Source organism: Lycorma delicatula, chromosome 4 (genome assembly GCF_047948215.1).
Source record: "Lycorma delicatula isolate Av1 chromosome 4, ASM4794821v1, whole genome shotgun sequence".
In the NCBI taxonomy this organism is placed as follows: Eukaryota; Metazoa; Arthropoda; class Insecta; order Hemiptera; family Fulgoridae; genus Lycorma; species Lycorma delicatula.
The window spans coordinates 161,817,840-161,835,705 of NC_134458.1; the positions used below are offsets into that span (position 1 = coordinate 161,817,840).

At 27.9% G+C, this 17,866-nt stretch overlaps 1 protein-coding gene across 5 annotated transcripts in view; it reads left to right on the forward strand.

Moving 5' to 3' along the window:
- Nucleotides 1–17,866, forward strand: part of milt (trafficking kinesin-binding protein milt) — a 370,892-nt gene that overhangs the window by 135,249 nt on the left and 217,777 nt on the right. For all 5 annotated transcript variants that reach the window (XM_075364617.1, XM_075364618.1, XM_075364619.1 and 2 more), the window contains 2 exons: nt 5,777–5,887; nt 7,995–8,102. In XM_075364617.1, coding sequence (XP_075220732.1) covers nt 5,777–5,887; nt 7,995–8,102 — 219 coding nt within the window. The remainder of the gene's footprint in view (nt 1–5,776; nt 5,888–7,994; nt 8,103–17,866) is intronic.

The window sequence follows — 17,866 nt, forward strand, 5'->3', positions numbered from 1 at the left end:
ATATGTTTTTTATATTCTTACTATTGCTCCTAGTATCCTCTATTAGACTGAAATCATAAAAAAAAAACAATTTTATCTATTACCGAATTGAATATATGTTTATTTTTAACTGCATCAACAAATACAAATTAGTGCTTACAGTAAATGCCCTCATTATAACAATTTTTTAGGTTTGTAAGTTTAGTTTTATCTTGTTAAAGCATTTCAAAATTTCAGGAAACCTATTTGTGGTTACAGATTGATAGAGTTCATTGCGAGTGGGCAACCACTTTCATTCTGCCTCAGTCTAAAAAGCATATTGTTGGGTGTTCATGGCTTGATCAGGAAATTGAGAGATGAACAATTTAATTGTTAATATAATTACAATTTATTAGTTTAAGAACATAAGTAAAATAACACAAATCAATAATAACAATGACAATAATAATCAGAATAATAACAATGTAATGCCAAATGCAAAAAATAATATTAAATGACAATAATAATAGTAATCACAACAGTAATAATAATAATGATAAATGTCAATAATAATAATAATAATAATAATAATAAACAGTGATTACATACAAAACAGTATTTACAGTAATCATCAGGATTTATTTACAGGTAGTTAAATATTGGAAACCAGAATTCAGTCCCATTGACAAAAGACAGCGTGACTGCTAATCTTAACACTTTTAACCACTAGCCTTGTATTAACAACAACAATACAGTAGATAAGACAAGTATAAAGTTCTTTTACTGCAAATATCTTTGCTGTTCACAAACAAAACTACCCTAACAGTTTATGAATGAAATTTAGTATGTTATCTCTTTCACTTAACAGTAACTCACCAAACCACTTCTTGTTTTCATATACTGGAATTACTTGTGATGTCACCTTAATTGTATTGAATTCAAATAATAACTCCTCTATCATAGCGCTCTTGTAGTCTTTCCTCACAGAATCACGTCATAACATCTTGCTTAAGACTGAATGTCAACTGGTCTTCCACGGAGTATCTATTACTCCTATCTTCTTTACCTGCCAAACTGGACCCAACTAAAGCGTGAGAATGTTCATCCACCCTCACACATCACCATGAAATTCCTACCCTGGTCTGATAACTCTTCTCACAGAATATCAGTTTAAGTGTGGCAGTGGCCTTCTGAACATTTAAAGTACAATTTATGTTGGATTTATGATGACAAAAGAATTGAGCAAGTGATTAATATATTGTTTTGTTATGTTTTTTGTTGTTTGTTATGTTAGGTGCAGTCATTAACTTTAATTACTTCTGCTTTCCTTTAGACATAAATAAATAAAACTAATAGCATTAAACATTTATATGAATTAATATACTATTCTTGAAAAATTTTAGTAGAAAAGACTTAAATTTCTTCAAAGATATTTTATCTAAAGCATTTACCAAGAATCTTTGCAATCACTATTTCCATCCATCAGCGAAATTAAAAGTAAACCAAGATCCATCATAAGGATGGATAGATTTTTTCTTTATGTTTTTAATCTTCTGTATGACACTAGAAACTATAGTAAAAATATTTTTAAAAATTACAAAATAGTTTAATATCATTTAAAGTAATTTTTACTTTAAAATGAGATGAATCAATTTGCGAAGATCTATTTCTGTTGTACATTTTACTTACATATTTTACATTGTACATTTTACTTTGCTGAGTTTATCTTCCCAGTCATGAGATTCGTAATAATGATGCTGTACAGTTGATTTATAATTCTAAGTTTGAAGGTGAAATAAAAGTATATGTAAAATAATAATTAATTGCATTAATTAATTGTTAGATTCGATATAAAAAGTTTCCTTGAAGAGTACATCATTAGATTTTACTTCACAAAAGCTCAAGATATTTATCATTTGTCACCTTATGTATCTTTTAAGCCATCATATTTATTTTAAAACATCTCTTTTCCTTATATAAAATCAGTTAAAACCTAGATATTAATTAAGTGAAAGGAAAATACGACAACTTATAGTTAGCTAATAAAAACTTTTATCATAATGGTTGAGTAATGTATATAGAACAATATATTTATATAGCAATGCTAACATTTTATTAGTGAAATATGACTGACTAAAAACCCAACTGAGGAACACAATTAAAATTTAAATTAATGACATTTTGATGTATGAATGATAGTTTAATGGAGTTCATTTTTTAGGAAAGTGCTTTAATAGATTTATTCATGTGTTTTTAACATAATGTATTCATCAAAGGTTTTTTTTAAATTAAATTAATATACCACATATATACTGTTTATATATATTGCTGTATTCTATTACCATAAAAGAACTTTATTATTTATGTTTTTTTTTCAACCTCTAAGCTTACAATGCTGTGAAATAATCTCTCTTTATAGTGAAGTGTAAATTAATCTGAACACAGAGAATTTTTTGTTCATCTCTACGTTGTGGCTCCCTGCTTGATGTCACCCATTCTTTAAGTTGTCTGTGTAATGTGAGGTTATTGTTTTTTTGGTATTTTAGCAATTGTTGTGTTGTAAATAGTGTTTTGTGAAAGTTTATTTCATTTTTTATTACAGAATCATATTTTTGTATTTTTTGTTCTGTGCATCTTGAATATATAATAATGAACATTACTAAGAAAGCATTTGAAAATTGTTTCTCTTTCTGTGCGTAGCAGTATGACAATGACAAAAATAGCTTTTAAGTGTGGTGTTGGACTAGGGACAGTGAATGCTATTTTAAAACAATTTAAAGAAACTGATTCCTATACAACTCAAAGGAAAGGCAAATGTGGCCATAAAAGAAAAATTACTCCAACACAGGATCATTATTAGGAAGAAAAAGCAAACTTGATCAAAAATTATCTGCTGTGGACTTGAATCAAGAATTAGCTGCCAGTGTAACAGATTTATACGCGACAACTGTTAGACGCCCAACTTCTTGCAGCTGGACAGAAAAACTTGTCAAGCCAGCTAAAAAGTGGCATTTAATACCAGCAATGTGCAAGAAAAATGCTCTTGTGGGCCAAAGTACATGCTAACTGGACCAAAGAAGACTGGAAAATGTTATGTTTTCCGACAAGTCACATTTTTATGATTCAGGGACAAAGAGTTCCATACGTTTGATAAGCATCAGATGAAAATACATCACTGGCTCATGCTTAGTAATCCGTTAAACATCTCCAAAAAGTATTCCTTGGTCCTTGGATTTTTTTCACATTTGAATGCCCTTGTTCATTGCTTCCTGTAGATTTTATGTTGAAAATTGATGGATATATCAAAATTTGAAGGAAAGATTTGTGGCATAACCCCAAAATAAATCCCTTCTAGGCAATGGATTGTTCCAGCAAGATTTGGTGCCATGCCATAGTGCCAAAAAAAAATAATGGAAAAACCTTTGAAGAACAAAATATTAAAGTGTTCCTGTGGTCAGGCAACTCCCCAGACTTAAACCCAATTGAAAATCTTTGGACAATAGTCAAAAGATGACTCTGAAAAATGAATTATACCACGAAAATTGACCTCATTAAAGCAGTAATATCTTATAGTATATCGGTATAGTGATGGAAGAATGAAAAAAATGTGTACTATACTTGAATCGATGCAAGTCATGTACGTGAAGTGATTTAAGAATAAAGGACATATTAATTAGATATTCACAAATTGTACAGGTATGATTTTTTTCTAAATAAAGTTACTTTTTATTAAATAACATATGTGTGTCAGATTAATTTACACACTACTGTATTTTATTTTAAGCTTAAAATATGATTATGTACCATAGGCAAATTCTAATGATTTTAGTAGTAGGACATTTTCTTTGTTATCAATTTCTCCTTTAACCCTTCTTACTATCTTCTTCATTGTGTTGTACATCACCAACTGTCTTCTGCACTCAGTCCCTTAGTAATGATCATTGTCTATAATAAACAAAGAATATGTTATTGTTATAAAGCAACAAGATTATTACAGGCTATAAGTTCATGTTCTGTTGAATTTCTTTATAATACTGTATTATAAGCTGATTAAATTTTAATATTTCTTCCATGCACTTATTAAAATCATGCCTTTGACAGCTAACATGTTACAATAGGGGTCATTTTATCAATTATTCAGCAACTGTTTCTTGTGAATTGACATTTTTAATTTAATTGATTTGTATTTTACTGTACATATTTGTAAATATAGATATACAATTTTAAATGTTTAATTTAATCTAAAGTTAGCAACATATAAATTTTATTTACTTTAGAATATTGAATATAAGTAAATTGTATGAGAATGAAATATTTCAACTAACAAAGTATGCATTGATTAGATAAGTTATAAAGTTTTTTTTAACGTTATTTAAAACATGAAAATGACAGAAAAAGTTCAGAAATTTCAATTTACATTTCTTGAAATCTAGAGATTTTACTACACATTGATGTAAATGAAAAATTAATTAGGACTTTAGATTTATTATATCGGTTACCTCTTGTACCATAAATATTAACATATTTAGCTGATATGACACAAGATGCCAGTCACTCAAAAAAAAATGTTCCAGCTATTGTCAAGAATAATGAGAGCATCCCATGTCAGACTTACTGAAGGAAGTGAGGAATAAAACGGTTTACTGTTGCCTTCTTCCTTGAGTCAAGGAAGAAGGAACCTCTCTTGTAGTATGCCAAATTCATCCAATGGCAGGTAACATCCAGCATTAGAAGTGGTTTTTCATTACATTCACATAGGAACTGAGTGTATGATTAATATTATTTCTCTCTGAAAAAGTAACTATGAAAAGTGACACTCATGCTTCTGAGTCCAACAAATTAGTATGGTGATTTTTGTTGGAAATATTGCATTACATACAGTTTTCATTCAGTAGGGGAAAGAAGCTACCTTAAAGTTAAATCTGTCTGTAATTTCTTCTGTTCAAACATTCATTTTTTTTAAATATTTTATTATTCTTCTTTATTTTTAATGTTTTTTTATGGTAGATCTGTAAATTAAATTGTGATGAAAGTAACAACAAAAAAATATGTATTTAGTATTTACTACATTTACAGTGCAATAATTAGTGTAGCTGATACGTAGAAATTTTATTTTATTTATGGAATTTTCATACAAACTAATTTTTTGTTTGTTGTTCATGGATGATGTCATACTTTTCTAGTACTTTAAAATTATCTGAAATATATTTTTAAAGTATTAGAAAAGTATGTTTCTGATAATTTTCTCCTGTAGTTAAAGAGTATAAATTATAGTTATAACATAAATATGACATTTATCCGAGTTTGTTACCTTTCTACTAGAAATCTTATAATTACTAATAATGCTTATTAGATTTTTCTTTTTTTAATACTTAAGTCTCTATTTGCTCTTTTTTCTGACCTTGTTTTGTAATTTCAAGAAGTAGTGGAAATTGTAGCTTGAACAATTTGACCATGTATAATGGTAAATAACTTGATTTATTTAATGACTGAGGTAACTGTTGAAGCTTCATTCACATATATTTATGTTATTTCTAACTGAAATAATTGAGATAAAGAATAAGCATGAATAAAAATGTCTGTATCGGTCTAAATTAGTTCAAATGAAAGTATTATGTTACCCTTTTAGTGGTAAAATAATGTATTTAATGTGGCTTAATATTTATTTATGTTTTTGTTTAAAAATCATAAAATTGTTTAACTTACCAGTCGTTGTTTAAAATAAAAATTGCTTTTATAATACATTTTTTTTTTCAATAAAAATATCTTATCCTGATTTATTATTATTCTGTTTTTCTTTTTTTATTGTACATTACAGAAGTGTGTGCTAGTGGTGAAGATAATCTTCCTGAAGTTGAAATAATTAGTCTCTTAGAGGAGCAGATTCCTAGATATAAATTAAGAGCTGATGCTTTAACTCAGTTTACAGGTATTTTAAATTTTATTTAAATTTTTTCATTTTCTTGTTCTAAAATTTTACATTATATGTAAAAAATAAACCAACCTAAAATGATTATAATTCAATAAGTGAAAAAAGTTAAAATTTCATATACTTTTCCACATCACTGCTGGGCCCTAGTAATGTTTGTGTATAATATTGTGGATGATTTTTTCTCAAGTTTTTCATAAGTATTATGAGAAAAGATACAGGAACAGAATTTCTCATTGCAGTCCCTGTTTTATAAGGCCTTTTTGAACTTAGTTTTTAAATAACTGAAAATGCTATGGAATTGTTATCTAGCTGGAAGATGATAAAAAGTTTTCACTTTTCTCTTCACTGAGTAGCAGATTAGCAAAAGATAAAGATAACATAGTAAGTTGATCGAAACAGACATCAGACAGGATGTCTAAGGAAAAAAAAACATATGTTACATAGAGATAAGGGACACAACATATTTTAACAAATAAGGGAATTGTAAAGTCAATTAGGTACATAAATGTCTTAGTATTATCTTGACTTTGTTTCTGATTTGATATTTAAATAAAGTTGAAAGAAAGGAAGCATGAGCACAAAAATGTAGTTATCCTGTTATTTAGAGTGAAAGTACATCTTCTGAAATGAAGGTTGAAAAATTTAAAAAGCCTTTCTTGTTTAATATGCTCATAGAAAATAAAAGGTATAGTACAGAAATTTGGATGTGATTATCTAAAATGAAACAAAGGATCTATTCTGTGGACGTGACTGTTTGGAAGTTAGTATATTGTCTTAACAATCATGATGGCATTGGAAATAAGTTGATACAAAATTGAATCAGTTTTGGAAAATGTACTGTCGTGTATTCACGAAGGGCAGTTAGCATCCTACAGTAAAATTATAGAATCTCTGTATAACTTTCCGAGGAAAGCTTGCATATCAATTTGATTCAGTATAGAAAATGTGGAAAAGAGACCGTTTAATATAGAAAGCAATAAAAAATTACATAAGCTTATGTATGGGAAAGAAATTCATTAAAGGAAAAAAAAAATTATGATATGAAAGGTGGTGAATGGTTTACATTGTATTTACATTACAAATAAATAGAATGTTCAATTCACACAATTTATTAAAAAAAAACTTATCAAAAAAATTTATGACAACTGATGGTAAAGACTAGTTTTTTGTACTTCTGGTAGAGAAGTGTAAGATTAGTGGAGATAGGAAGAAGAATAGAGTATAAAACATTTTTATTAACATTTAATAGAGGACTACTATGGTACTTTAAGCTCCAAGAAAAAGTGAAGAAGTGTTATACAAACTTTACTTCATACTGATTTTGACTTATATTACATAATAGTTTTACTTATAGTGTTAAGAAAGGACTGACTGGAGGAAAGTAAACTACCAGTTATTAAAAAATGAAAAATCTTAAAACTATGAGAGATGATACAAAGAGAGATTAAATGAAGTATGTAGGTTAGGGCTCTCATAAATGCAGAAAATATGTTGGACAGGGTAAGAAGAGCTTGCTTTTGACATATTAAGAGAGTGAAGGAAGAAAGAGTAGCATTGAAAACATGGAATTTTGTGTTAAATGAAAAGTGACTGAGAGGAAGGCCAAAGTAAAGGTTGTTAGATAATTTTATGATGACATATTGTAAGTAGAGATGCAGAGGTGGAAAGGATTGTGGTGGAGAAAAAGAACAAAGTAGTCCATGGTACTAGGGAAAAGGAAATTATATCAATTAAAGGTTCTGGTTTTGTTTTAACTGTTTGAAAAAACACAGAATATAAAATGAATGGACATATTTAATTCTAAAGTACTGTACAAGTACACTTAACATCTCTTTTTAACTTCTGGAACAATGGACAGTTGTTGTGTTTGAGATTTAAATACTTTTTTCACTAAAGTCAGAAAGATGAAACTGCCAGAACCAAAGAAAAGTACTTTAAAAATAACAACATTTTTTATTATTTATAAAGTGTTAAAGACTTTAATTATTCAAAATTAAGTTAAAAAAATGTAATTCATAATAAAAAGATTTGTATGTATTGTTTTTAGAAAGTTAATTGTAATTTATTATGATTATTTAAAAAATTTTTATTTATTAATTTTTAGGATACGAGAATCAAGATTGGTATATTCCTTCTCCTGCATTAAAACCAGAAGATTCTGATACAGCTGCTCTTACACCGGACCAGATCCGAGAAACTCTTAACTATTTCCGTGAGTCTTTCTTATTACTATTTTATTTAAATGCACTAGAAAACAATATACCTCCACAGGGGTTGTATGGATCAGACTTGATTTTAATTAACAAAAATTTAGATCGAAGAAATTAAAACATAAAAAAGGATTTTGCAGTTAAGCTAATTTAATGAGAATTCATCAGATTAAAACAAAAAAGAAAAATATATTATGAACTATATTGATCAGTGTTTCAGTTCATAATTGTTCATAAATTGTTTCAGTGGATCATAAATTTGCCAATGTAAACTAGTCATTCAAACATATTTTTATGGTTTTGAATAAACAAAGTTCATGGATTGTTATTATTAAAATAGTAATTACTATTAAATTTTCTGCTAAGATCATTATAGTTACTCACTTGTACAATAAGGTTTTACTTACTTATTGTTTTTTTCAAAAACTTATTGTACTGCAAGTGAGTACAATAAGTTTTGATAATGGAGAGGTCCCAAAACACGTCAATATGTGATAAAAGAATGAAGTTAAGAAAGATAAACAGTACTCAACATAGAAAGTTCATTGATATTAACTGTAAATGCATATCTAATATTACTTTGAGCAATTTCTGTTCCATGTCAAACATTTACTAGTAATTATTAAGATCGAAAAATTTTTCCAAAATAAAAATATTTTTACTATTTCAGTCTTCATTCTAGTACTTTTTGATAGTGGAAAAAAACAACAAAAATTACAATAACATGTTTTTATTGTATTGTGTAACATCATTTTGTAGTTTGAAACAAATATATTAAAATACAGTATCTTTAGATTTAAGAAAAAGGAAATAAAATTTTGCAGGTCTTCTAGTGGTGTTTTTTTTTTTTTTTACTTTTCTAGCTATAGTTCTATTGCTGCTGCAGCAGCCTCTGGACTGCTCAACATAAATTCTTCTAAAATGACTCAACAAATTCCTATATATGGGGCATTGATGGCATTAAATTTTAATCAAAATAAAAAAAGGGGAGGGGTAGCATTTCCCATTTTTAATTTTTGTTATTTTACTTCTTCATTGTAGAAAATTGAGCTTTAGTATTCTGGAGGTACTTATTTTTAGTTACTAAAAATTCCAAAGTTTTAAGTCGATTGGATTTAGGGGTGGGAGGATATTCACCATCAATTTTAAACAGTTTTTGCCTCATGTTTCAAAAACCATTGACAAAAAAATTTGAAATTTTTCTTAACTGTTTGACTGTATGTATCTCAGCTTTAAAATGATTTTTGACCCCCATCGGACAAGAGGCCATCACAGTACCCACACCTTTTTTTAAGCAAACTATAATAATTTATTTAACCTTGTCGAATAAATTACAGCTAATCAGGCCAACATATTGAAGTAAATTATTCTTCAAAACTTAAAAGCACCTAAAAAAGGGGGCTGAATGGGACCGTATTGAAAATATCAATCTTTTTAAACTTTAATTTTCAAGATTAATCCAGCTGTATGTAGTATTAATGTAAACACCATAGGAACTTCATAAAAAAAGGAAATCCCTTGAAACAGCTTAAAAATATTGGGTTAAAAATAATATGGGTCGGCTGGAATCCAAAATTATTTATCTAGAATTTTGATTTTTTTTCTTAATTATACTATTTATTTTTAATACTGAATTGGACTTAAATGTTTTATTGAACATCTGTTTTTTTTCACAGTTGTATTGTAAATATTGCATAATTATGTCATTAATATTTAATAACCCCATGGTGTATTTTAAATAAAAATCTGTCCAGGACAAAACCAGAAAAGTTACTGTAGAAAATCCTGTCATTTCCTTGGAAAAGTTGTATAATTATATAACAGCAACACACTAAAAAAAGAAAAGGATGGACTTATTAGAAACTCTCTTAATGATAGAAAGAGAAGGTAAATTTCCCATTTAAAGACATTGTAAAATTATGTTTTGTAAAATATGAGGGCTATTTGGATTAAAAAAAACACCAATTGATAAAAAAGCAATTTATTATATACATCTTATAGCTATTTCTGTTAGTTACTTTTCTACATAATTACCATCCAAATAAGGCATTTGTCATATCTGTTAATAAGTTTTTGAATATTTTCGTCATAAAACTCTGCTGCCTGTGAATTAAGCCAGGTAGTAACATCTGTTTTCAACTCTTGTCATTTTCATAATACTGTGGCTAACCGTTTCTCCATTTTTGGGAAAAAGTGATAATTACTGGAAGCCAAATCAGGGCTGCATGGAGGATGGTTAAACAACTGCCATTTGAAACTATCGATTAGTTGTTGACTGCTTACTGCAATATATGGAGGAGCATTGTCGTGAACAAAAATGAATTCAGCATGTCGCTTCATTTGTTTTGTATGGCCCTTTTCAATTTCTTCAACGTCTCACAGTAAGTCTGAGCATTAATTCACAAATAATTCTGTTATTGTGAATTTGTGATTTTCTCGAATTTTCACATTGACATTTGCAACCAGTTCATCTGTGACAATTGAGGGTTGACCACTTCTTTAATTATCGTGAATGCTTGTTTGACCTTCCCAAAACAAGCGGCACTATTGTCTTATACAGCATCACTCATGATACTCCCTCCATAACTGCACAAAGTTCACAATGAATTTCAGTCGCTGACAAGTTTTTTGTGTGAAGGAAATGGTTGATGGTTGCACTTCACAGTTGGCGAGATTTTCTACAACAGTAGCCTTGTCTGATTAGAGTTTTACAGCAACAAATAAGCGAGCAATATTTCCAATAACACTACTAGAATTGCACTGAACCGGTTTATTAAACTGTGCAAAGATAGAATCGCTACCATCACTCTTTTACACAATACCGAGGACCAGAAGTTAATTTATAAATAGCCCTCTATTAGAATGGTTGTTCTTATTACTTGATTAGTATTTTTGAAAATGAAGCTATTTTCCTACAGTGGTCTGTGTTTGTCTTTTGCATTTCATCTTTTGAGTTTCAATTTTACCATAAAATTAATATAATGAACAAAAATTTTAGTCAATCGTATATCTCCTGACTTAGATTAATATGATTAAATTGTTCTTCCATTTATAAAATAATTTCATAAAATATTTTTATTTTTTTAGGATACTATTTATTATTATGAAATTCAGCTTTATGGATTAAATTGAAAACTCTAAACATATTATTGGTTTAAAATAAAATTATTATACTCAGATTATAACATTCTTTCTGCCTTCTTGGTATTTCAATTAGTTTTCTTTCTTTTTTTATAAAAATGTATACTGTAATATATAATTGATTCTCAGCAATTGAGATTATCTTACCCTATCTTTATTGTAGAAATATGTTGTATAGTTAAAGTATGCATTAGGTAGAGATAGGTATAGAAAATGGTATGATTGTTTCTTGTTTATCAGAATTTTTCTTTTCAGAGATTGGTTTTATAACTATTATTCCAATTTTATTCTTCTAAATTAAATTTTTTTCTGTTGATAATGATATATAGCTTTTATAGTTTTATTTATCAGTATTCCAATTTATTTTTTTATCTATATATAATTTTGGTTATTTGTTAAAAAAAGAAATACATTTCTTTGTGGTTTTATTTAATTAATTCCAGTTGTGTAATGCAATGATTTGAAAAAGTGGTTAAAGTGGTCATGATTTTGATATTTTTATTGCTTATTAAGCTATGTGAGCTGAATTGTCCCATTTTTCTTTAACTGTTTATGATTTATATCAGAGTAATAATTTTATTGGTCAAATTGTTTATTTTTTCTCTTTATGATTATAAAAGCCATGTATGGAGATCAAAATAATTTTTATTATTTTATTTCAACGTATCATTTGTTCAAAGATTTTTATTTATGCAAACATTTGCCCTCCTTTTTTTTGTCTTCAGTCATTTGACTGGTTTGATGCAGCTCTCCAAGATTCCCTATCTAGTGCTAGTCGTTTCATTTCAGTATACCCTCTACATCCTACATCCCCAACAATTTGTTTTACATACTCCAAACGTGGCCTGCGTACACAATTTTTTCCTTCTACCTGTCCTTCCAATATTAAAGCAACTATTCCAGGATGCCTTAGTATGTGGCTCCTTTTTTTAACAAACCTAAAAAAATGATGTTTAAGTTGATATGTATCTGTTGTGTAACCTGATACTTTTTCTGTTTATAATTGAAATTGGTTGTTCAAGAATGATTTTAAGAAGAGAATACGTATACCAGTATTATGGTTTTCTGTATAGTGTGTGCGTGCGCGTGTGAGTCTGTGTATGTGAATGACTTTATTTATGTTATGGAAATGACTAAATTTAAACCCTGTATTTCTCTTGAGCCTATAATCTCCTTTGGTTTTAACTCTCATATAATCTAACAAAATCATATTTCATCATCTTTGGAAAAATAATGAAAATTTCCCTTCTTAAGTGCAGGGTACTGCCTAGAGGCAACTTCTGTGCTGAGTTTCTTGCTCTTTTAATTTATATAGGAATTGATGAAGGTGTGTTCATTTATATAATTTGTTGTAATTAATCTGCTGCCATGAGTTACCCACTTGACAAGCTGTTTAAAGGATTAACACTTTTTATACAGGTATAGGTGTTAACTTTTATATTCAGACATGTCCCTCTTTATTACATTACTGCTTTATTAATAGCATCTCGAATTATATTCTCCTTTTATCAGAGTAATAATTATAACACACTTGTATGTTATATAATTTTGTTACTGGCAAATAACAGAATTTGCTAATATTCTTTTTGAAGTCAAATACTGAACACTACATCAAGTGACTTTTTTGTTATGTGCTTTGATGTTTAGGAAAGTGTAGGTTTTTTATCCTGAGCAGTGTTACCCTTACTACATCATGATGGAATTAGTATTAACAGCTAAGTATATTTTATTACTGTTGGGAAAATATTTTCATGTTATTTTATTATTCAATGTATATATTGCTGGATATTTCAGCATTGATAAAATTATTTCAGTAGTTTAATTGATATTTAGGAAATTTTATTTTATTTGAGTGTTAATATCCTGTTAAGTGGTTATTCACCTATTAAAAAATTGTTAATTAAGTAAGTTTTATAAATTCTTTTTTAAGTATGCTTATTTTTTTAATAATCCTATTTCAAGAAATTGAGATAGTTTATCTCTGTTGATTATGGTTTCAGTTTTTTTAATTATTTTTTTTATATGAGTATTTACTTTAATAATTATTATTTCTTCCTAAATTCCTAATTTTTCAAGTGTAATGAATTAACTGTATTAATTGATCATTTTGTTTTTGTAGTAAACTGCATACCATTTTATTTGTACAAACAGTATACGAGGTCTCTTCAGAAAATAACCAAAGATTTTTAGTTACGCACCACCGGAGACTGTATTTAGTGACATGCGGTTGACACCATTGTGTTCCAGTTAACTTCCTCTGTAACCACATGTTCTTGGATTGTTGATATCTCATCTAGTTTTTGTGTTGTTATTTGAGTGCTATGTGTTAAGTGTTAGTAGCGATTTTTGTAATATGCGATTTTTTGATGATTGAACTTTTGTCTCAGTGTCATAGCCATAAACCCAGCTTTCGACTCCCATTATGATCCTTCTTTGCATGAATGTTTCATCATCATTGGCTTGTTCAAGAAGTTCCTGACAAACATCCACTTCATGTTATTCTGCCGTTCGGTCATCAAATGAGGAACAAACTTTGCTATAACTCTATGCATGTTCAATTTTTCAGTCAAAATGTCCTGGAATGATCCAGTTGAGATGCTAACCTCTTCTGCAAGTTCTCTAACAATCAATAAGTGATTTGCATGCACCAGATTGTTGATTTTCTGAATGCGGGTGTCATCAGTTGGAAGTCGAAGGCCTTCCTGATCAAGGGTCATCTTCAGTCGACTGATGACTGCTTTTAAATTGTGAAAGCCATTCGTAACATTGTGTACAACCCAGAGCATCATCTCTGTAAGTTTGTTTCAAAAGTTGAAACGTTTCTGAGAAAGGTTTTCCCAATTTTACGTAAAATTTTATGTTGTATCGTTGCTCCTGTAAATCACATATTACAAAAATTGTTACTAATACTTAAACACATTACACTAAAATAATAATAACATGAAAACTAAATGAGATATCAACAATCGAAGAGTGTGTAGTTACAGAGGAGGTTATGCAGAACACAATGCTGCCAACCGCACATCACTAAATATCTCTCTGTTGACATGTAATTAAAAATGTTTGGTTATTTTCTGAACAGACCTCGTTTGGTTCAGTGTTGATTGTTAATTAGGTTTCCTTTTTGAATTTAATATTTATATTTTTGGTTATTCTGACAGATGTAAAATCACTTCAGTATGTAGCATATCTTCCTCTGCAGACTTATTGTTAAATATTTGGTTACTGTTAAAAAAAATTTATTTGATTAATTATAATTGGATTGTATTCCTTTTTTATATTTATCTGGTATCAAAAGCGGCATTCACTATTTACTATTAGATGAACAATATTTTGCATTTACACACATAAATAAATGCAGTTATCAATGTTAAAACTTAATGATGATAGGAAGTGATTTATTAAATGCAGATGGCTTTACACCTGCCATTCTATTCTTATTTCACTTCATTTTCAAGGTGTTTATCAGAGACATTTGAGGTTTTTAAGGCACAATATAATCACTCGGGATCATTTTACTTAATAAAACTTTTTGTTAAAATCATGGGTATAAATTTTAAGACAATTTGCTATAAGTGTTTTAGAAAAAGTTAGATGAGTGATATGTCTTTCCTGTATACAATAGTGTATGAAGTATCTATACATTATTGTTACTAACAGGTGAGGTTTCTGCTTATATTAATGGTAATTGTTCCTTTCTTCACATACATTTTTCTGTTCTATTATTTGATCAAACTAATGAAATTTATACCTAAATAATATTTTTATAACACACATTCATTAACAAAAAAAAAATCCCATCTATACTAAATATTGCTGAAATATATTAATTTAAAAAAAATTTTTACTTATACTGAGAACTGAAAGCAGTCATTTTATTTTGTGGCTGCTACATTGAAATTGACCATCACATATTTTTTTTTTTTTAATGTTATAAACAGATTGTATGCTTGTAAACACTTTTTTTAATAAATTTATGGAACATTAAGATTGCATTATTAGGCAAGCAAGTGAAAAATAGAGTACATTTTATCCATTATTTTCTATAATTCTGCAGATTTTTTTAGAATAAATTGTAACTCACACCAATAACACCATAAAGAATATAATTTAAACAGAAAAAGACTTAATTTTTTTCTTTTGTTGGCTCATCAGACAAGTTTTTCGTTTCTGCTGCATGCTTAAGTTAGGTTTATAAATAAGTCTATGTATTTTCATGTATCATCTTTGAGTGTCATCGCCCAATAAAGGTTGGTGATACTAATTCTTGAAGGAGCTGTTTTAAATAAATCTATGGAAGAGCATAAAACATTTCACATAGATTTCATATCTATGAAATTTGCTTTTTCATATTTACTCATTCTTGATACTTTCTCTTGCATAATTAATTGCAGCAGACCATATATCATAGTGCAGCTCAAGCACTTTGTTTTTCATCTCATTATCAGTAAAATCAATTAAAGTTGTTCAATAACCAGTGCAGGACTTTATTTATTGTTTGTTACGTTGGACCTGTGAATTAAACCTATAAAAATTTATAATGCTTATCTATATATTTTTTTAATATTACATTTCTTCAAAGTTCATCTTTCAGCTATTTTTCATGTTTGAACTCCAGGATATTATTTTAATGGAAGTGTTTAAATTATTTAAAATTGTATTAATTGTTTAAATATTATTTTACATTTAGATAAAATTTATGGAGAGATTGCTAGCTTTTTGTATCTAATTTCTTTTTGTTTATATTGAAATGTGGAGTGAAAAAAATTTTGTCATTCAAATTGGAAACTCATAACTTAATTTTTTAAACTGGATAACGAGTAATTATTTATGAATAAATATTTTCGTTTCTACTTTCTCTTCTTTTATTACTGATAGCTTTTATTGTAAATGCATTTTACAATTTTTTAATATTTAGCTTTTATTTATAATTTACATATTTATTATTAGTCATTTAATTTTTTTGTTGTAAATGTTCTGTTAGTGTTTTATTGATAAATAAATACTCTCGCATTAAGTATTTACTGTAATTATAAAATTAAATGGTTTTCTTTTCTTCTTAATCTGTTTTTGTATTTATTAAGTTAATTTCATAATGAAAGTAACACATAGTCTGTTTAAGTGCTGGTCAGAAGGTAGGATTTAAACACATTAATTTAATTTGTATCTGTCATGGCTTTTTAAAATTTAAGTATTTTTAAGCATTATGCCTGATTTATTTCTTGATATGTATGAATGTAAATGAAGTGTAGTCTTGTACAGTCTCAGTTCGACCATTCCTGAGATGTGTGGTTAATGGAAACCCAACCACTAAAGAACACTAGTATCCATGATCTAGTATTCAAATCCGTATAAAAATAACTGACTTTACTAGGACTTGAACACTGGAACTCTCGACTTTCAAATCAGCTGATTTGGGAAGACTAGACCAACCCCCGATGGGTGTATATTATTATATACTACTATATATTATATATTACTATATGGAATTACTATATTAATTAATCCTGTAATATCGCTTATTAAAAAAATCATTCATTTTTTTAAGTATGTAATAAAGATTTTTGAAACGTCAATAAAAAAGTATATATTTTTTTTAAATAATGTGCTGAAATGTATTAAGAACCATGGAATTTGTTTTCACGATTTTGTAATTTGCAATTTTGTTTGGAATTATATACTTTCCATAACAGATTTCATATTACACAATATCATATTTTTTTCTATTATTTTTTTTATATTGTAATGAATACTGTATCTGCATATAGCTATAATTAATTCATGATTCTTGTTTATTTTTATTTTTAATTCTATACCTACTCCTTACATTTCTTGCTATTGTTCTTATGACAATAGAATATTGTTCTGTTGGAGTAATAATAATTGGTATATTGTGATCGTGATCGTATTGCTTATTGATTTGTTAGCTGATAGTATTATAAACTAATAGACTTTTTTTTTACTAATGAAAGTAGCTGAAGGTAGTTAGTTACTAGAAATAAGCTTAACAACCAAAAAATAATAAAATTAGTAAAACATTATCAATAAGATAGAAGGTTACATTTATATATTTGCATTTCATACTTTTTCTAATGTTATTTTCCTAAAAGTAAGTTTTGTTTCCTTTGAAAATTTTACTTAAATTATATTTATTTTTGTGATAGTTCACTTTAGTTGAGAAGTAATGAGTTTGTTTTGGTGTAGAGTTGTATTCGTTTAGTATAAATTGAATATTATACTTCATCTTAATGCATCAAATTTTAATAAAACGACTACATTTTGTTATTGTTCTTTTTAATTATATTGGATTAACATAACATGTAATTAGTAATGTAAAAATCAACAAGTAAATGTTATCATAAACCAAAAAGGTTCCATCCTTACATGAAACTTAAGACATCATATTTAATACAAACTCAATGTTTGATTGATCAGGAAAAGGAGTAGGAGGTGTGAATTTTCCGAGAGAATGAGACTTTTTGTAATCCTCATAAAGGAAATAACCAACAAACAATATGACAGGCATGTGCCTGGCACCTAAGCTCCATTATAGAAGTGACACCTCCTGGCTATCAGAAAGTGTCACTGTGGTGCTAGAAGGAACTAGTGTGGTCGACCTGACTGC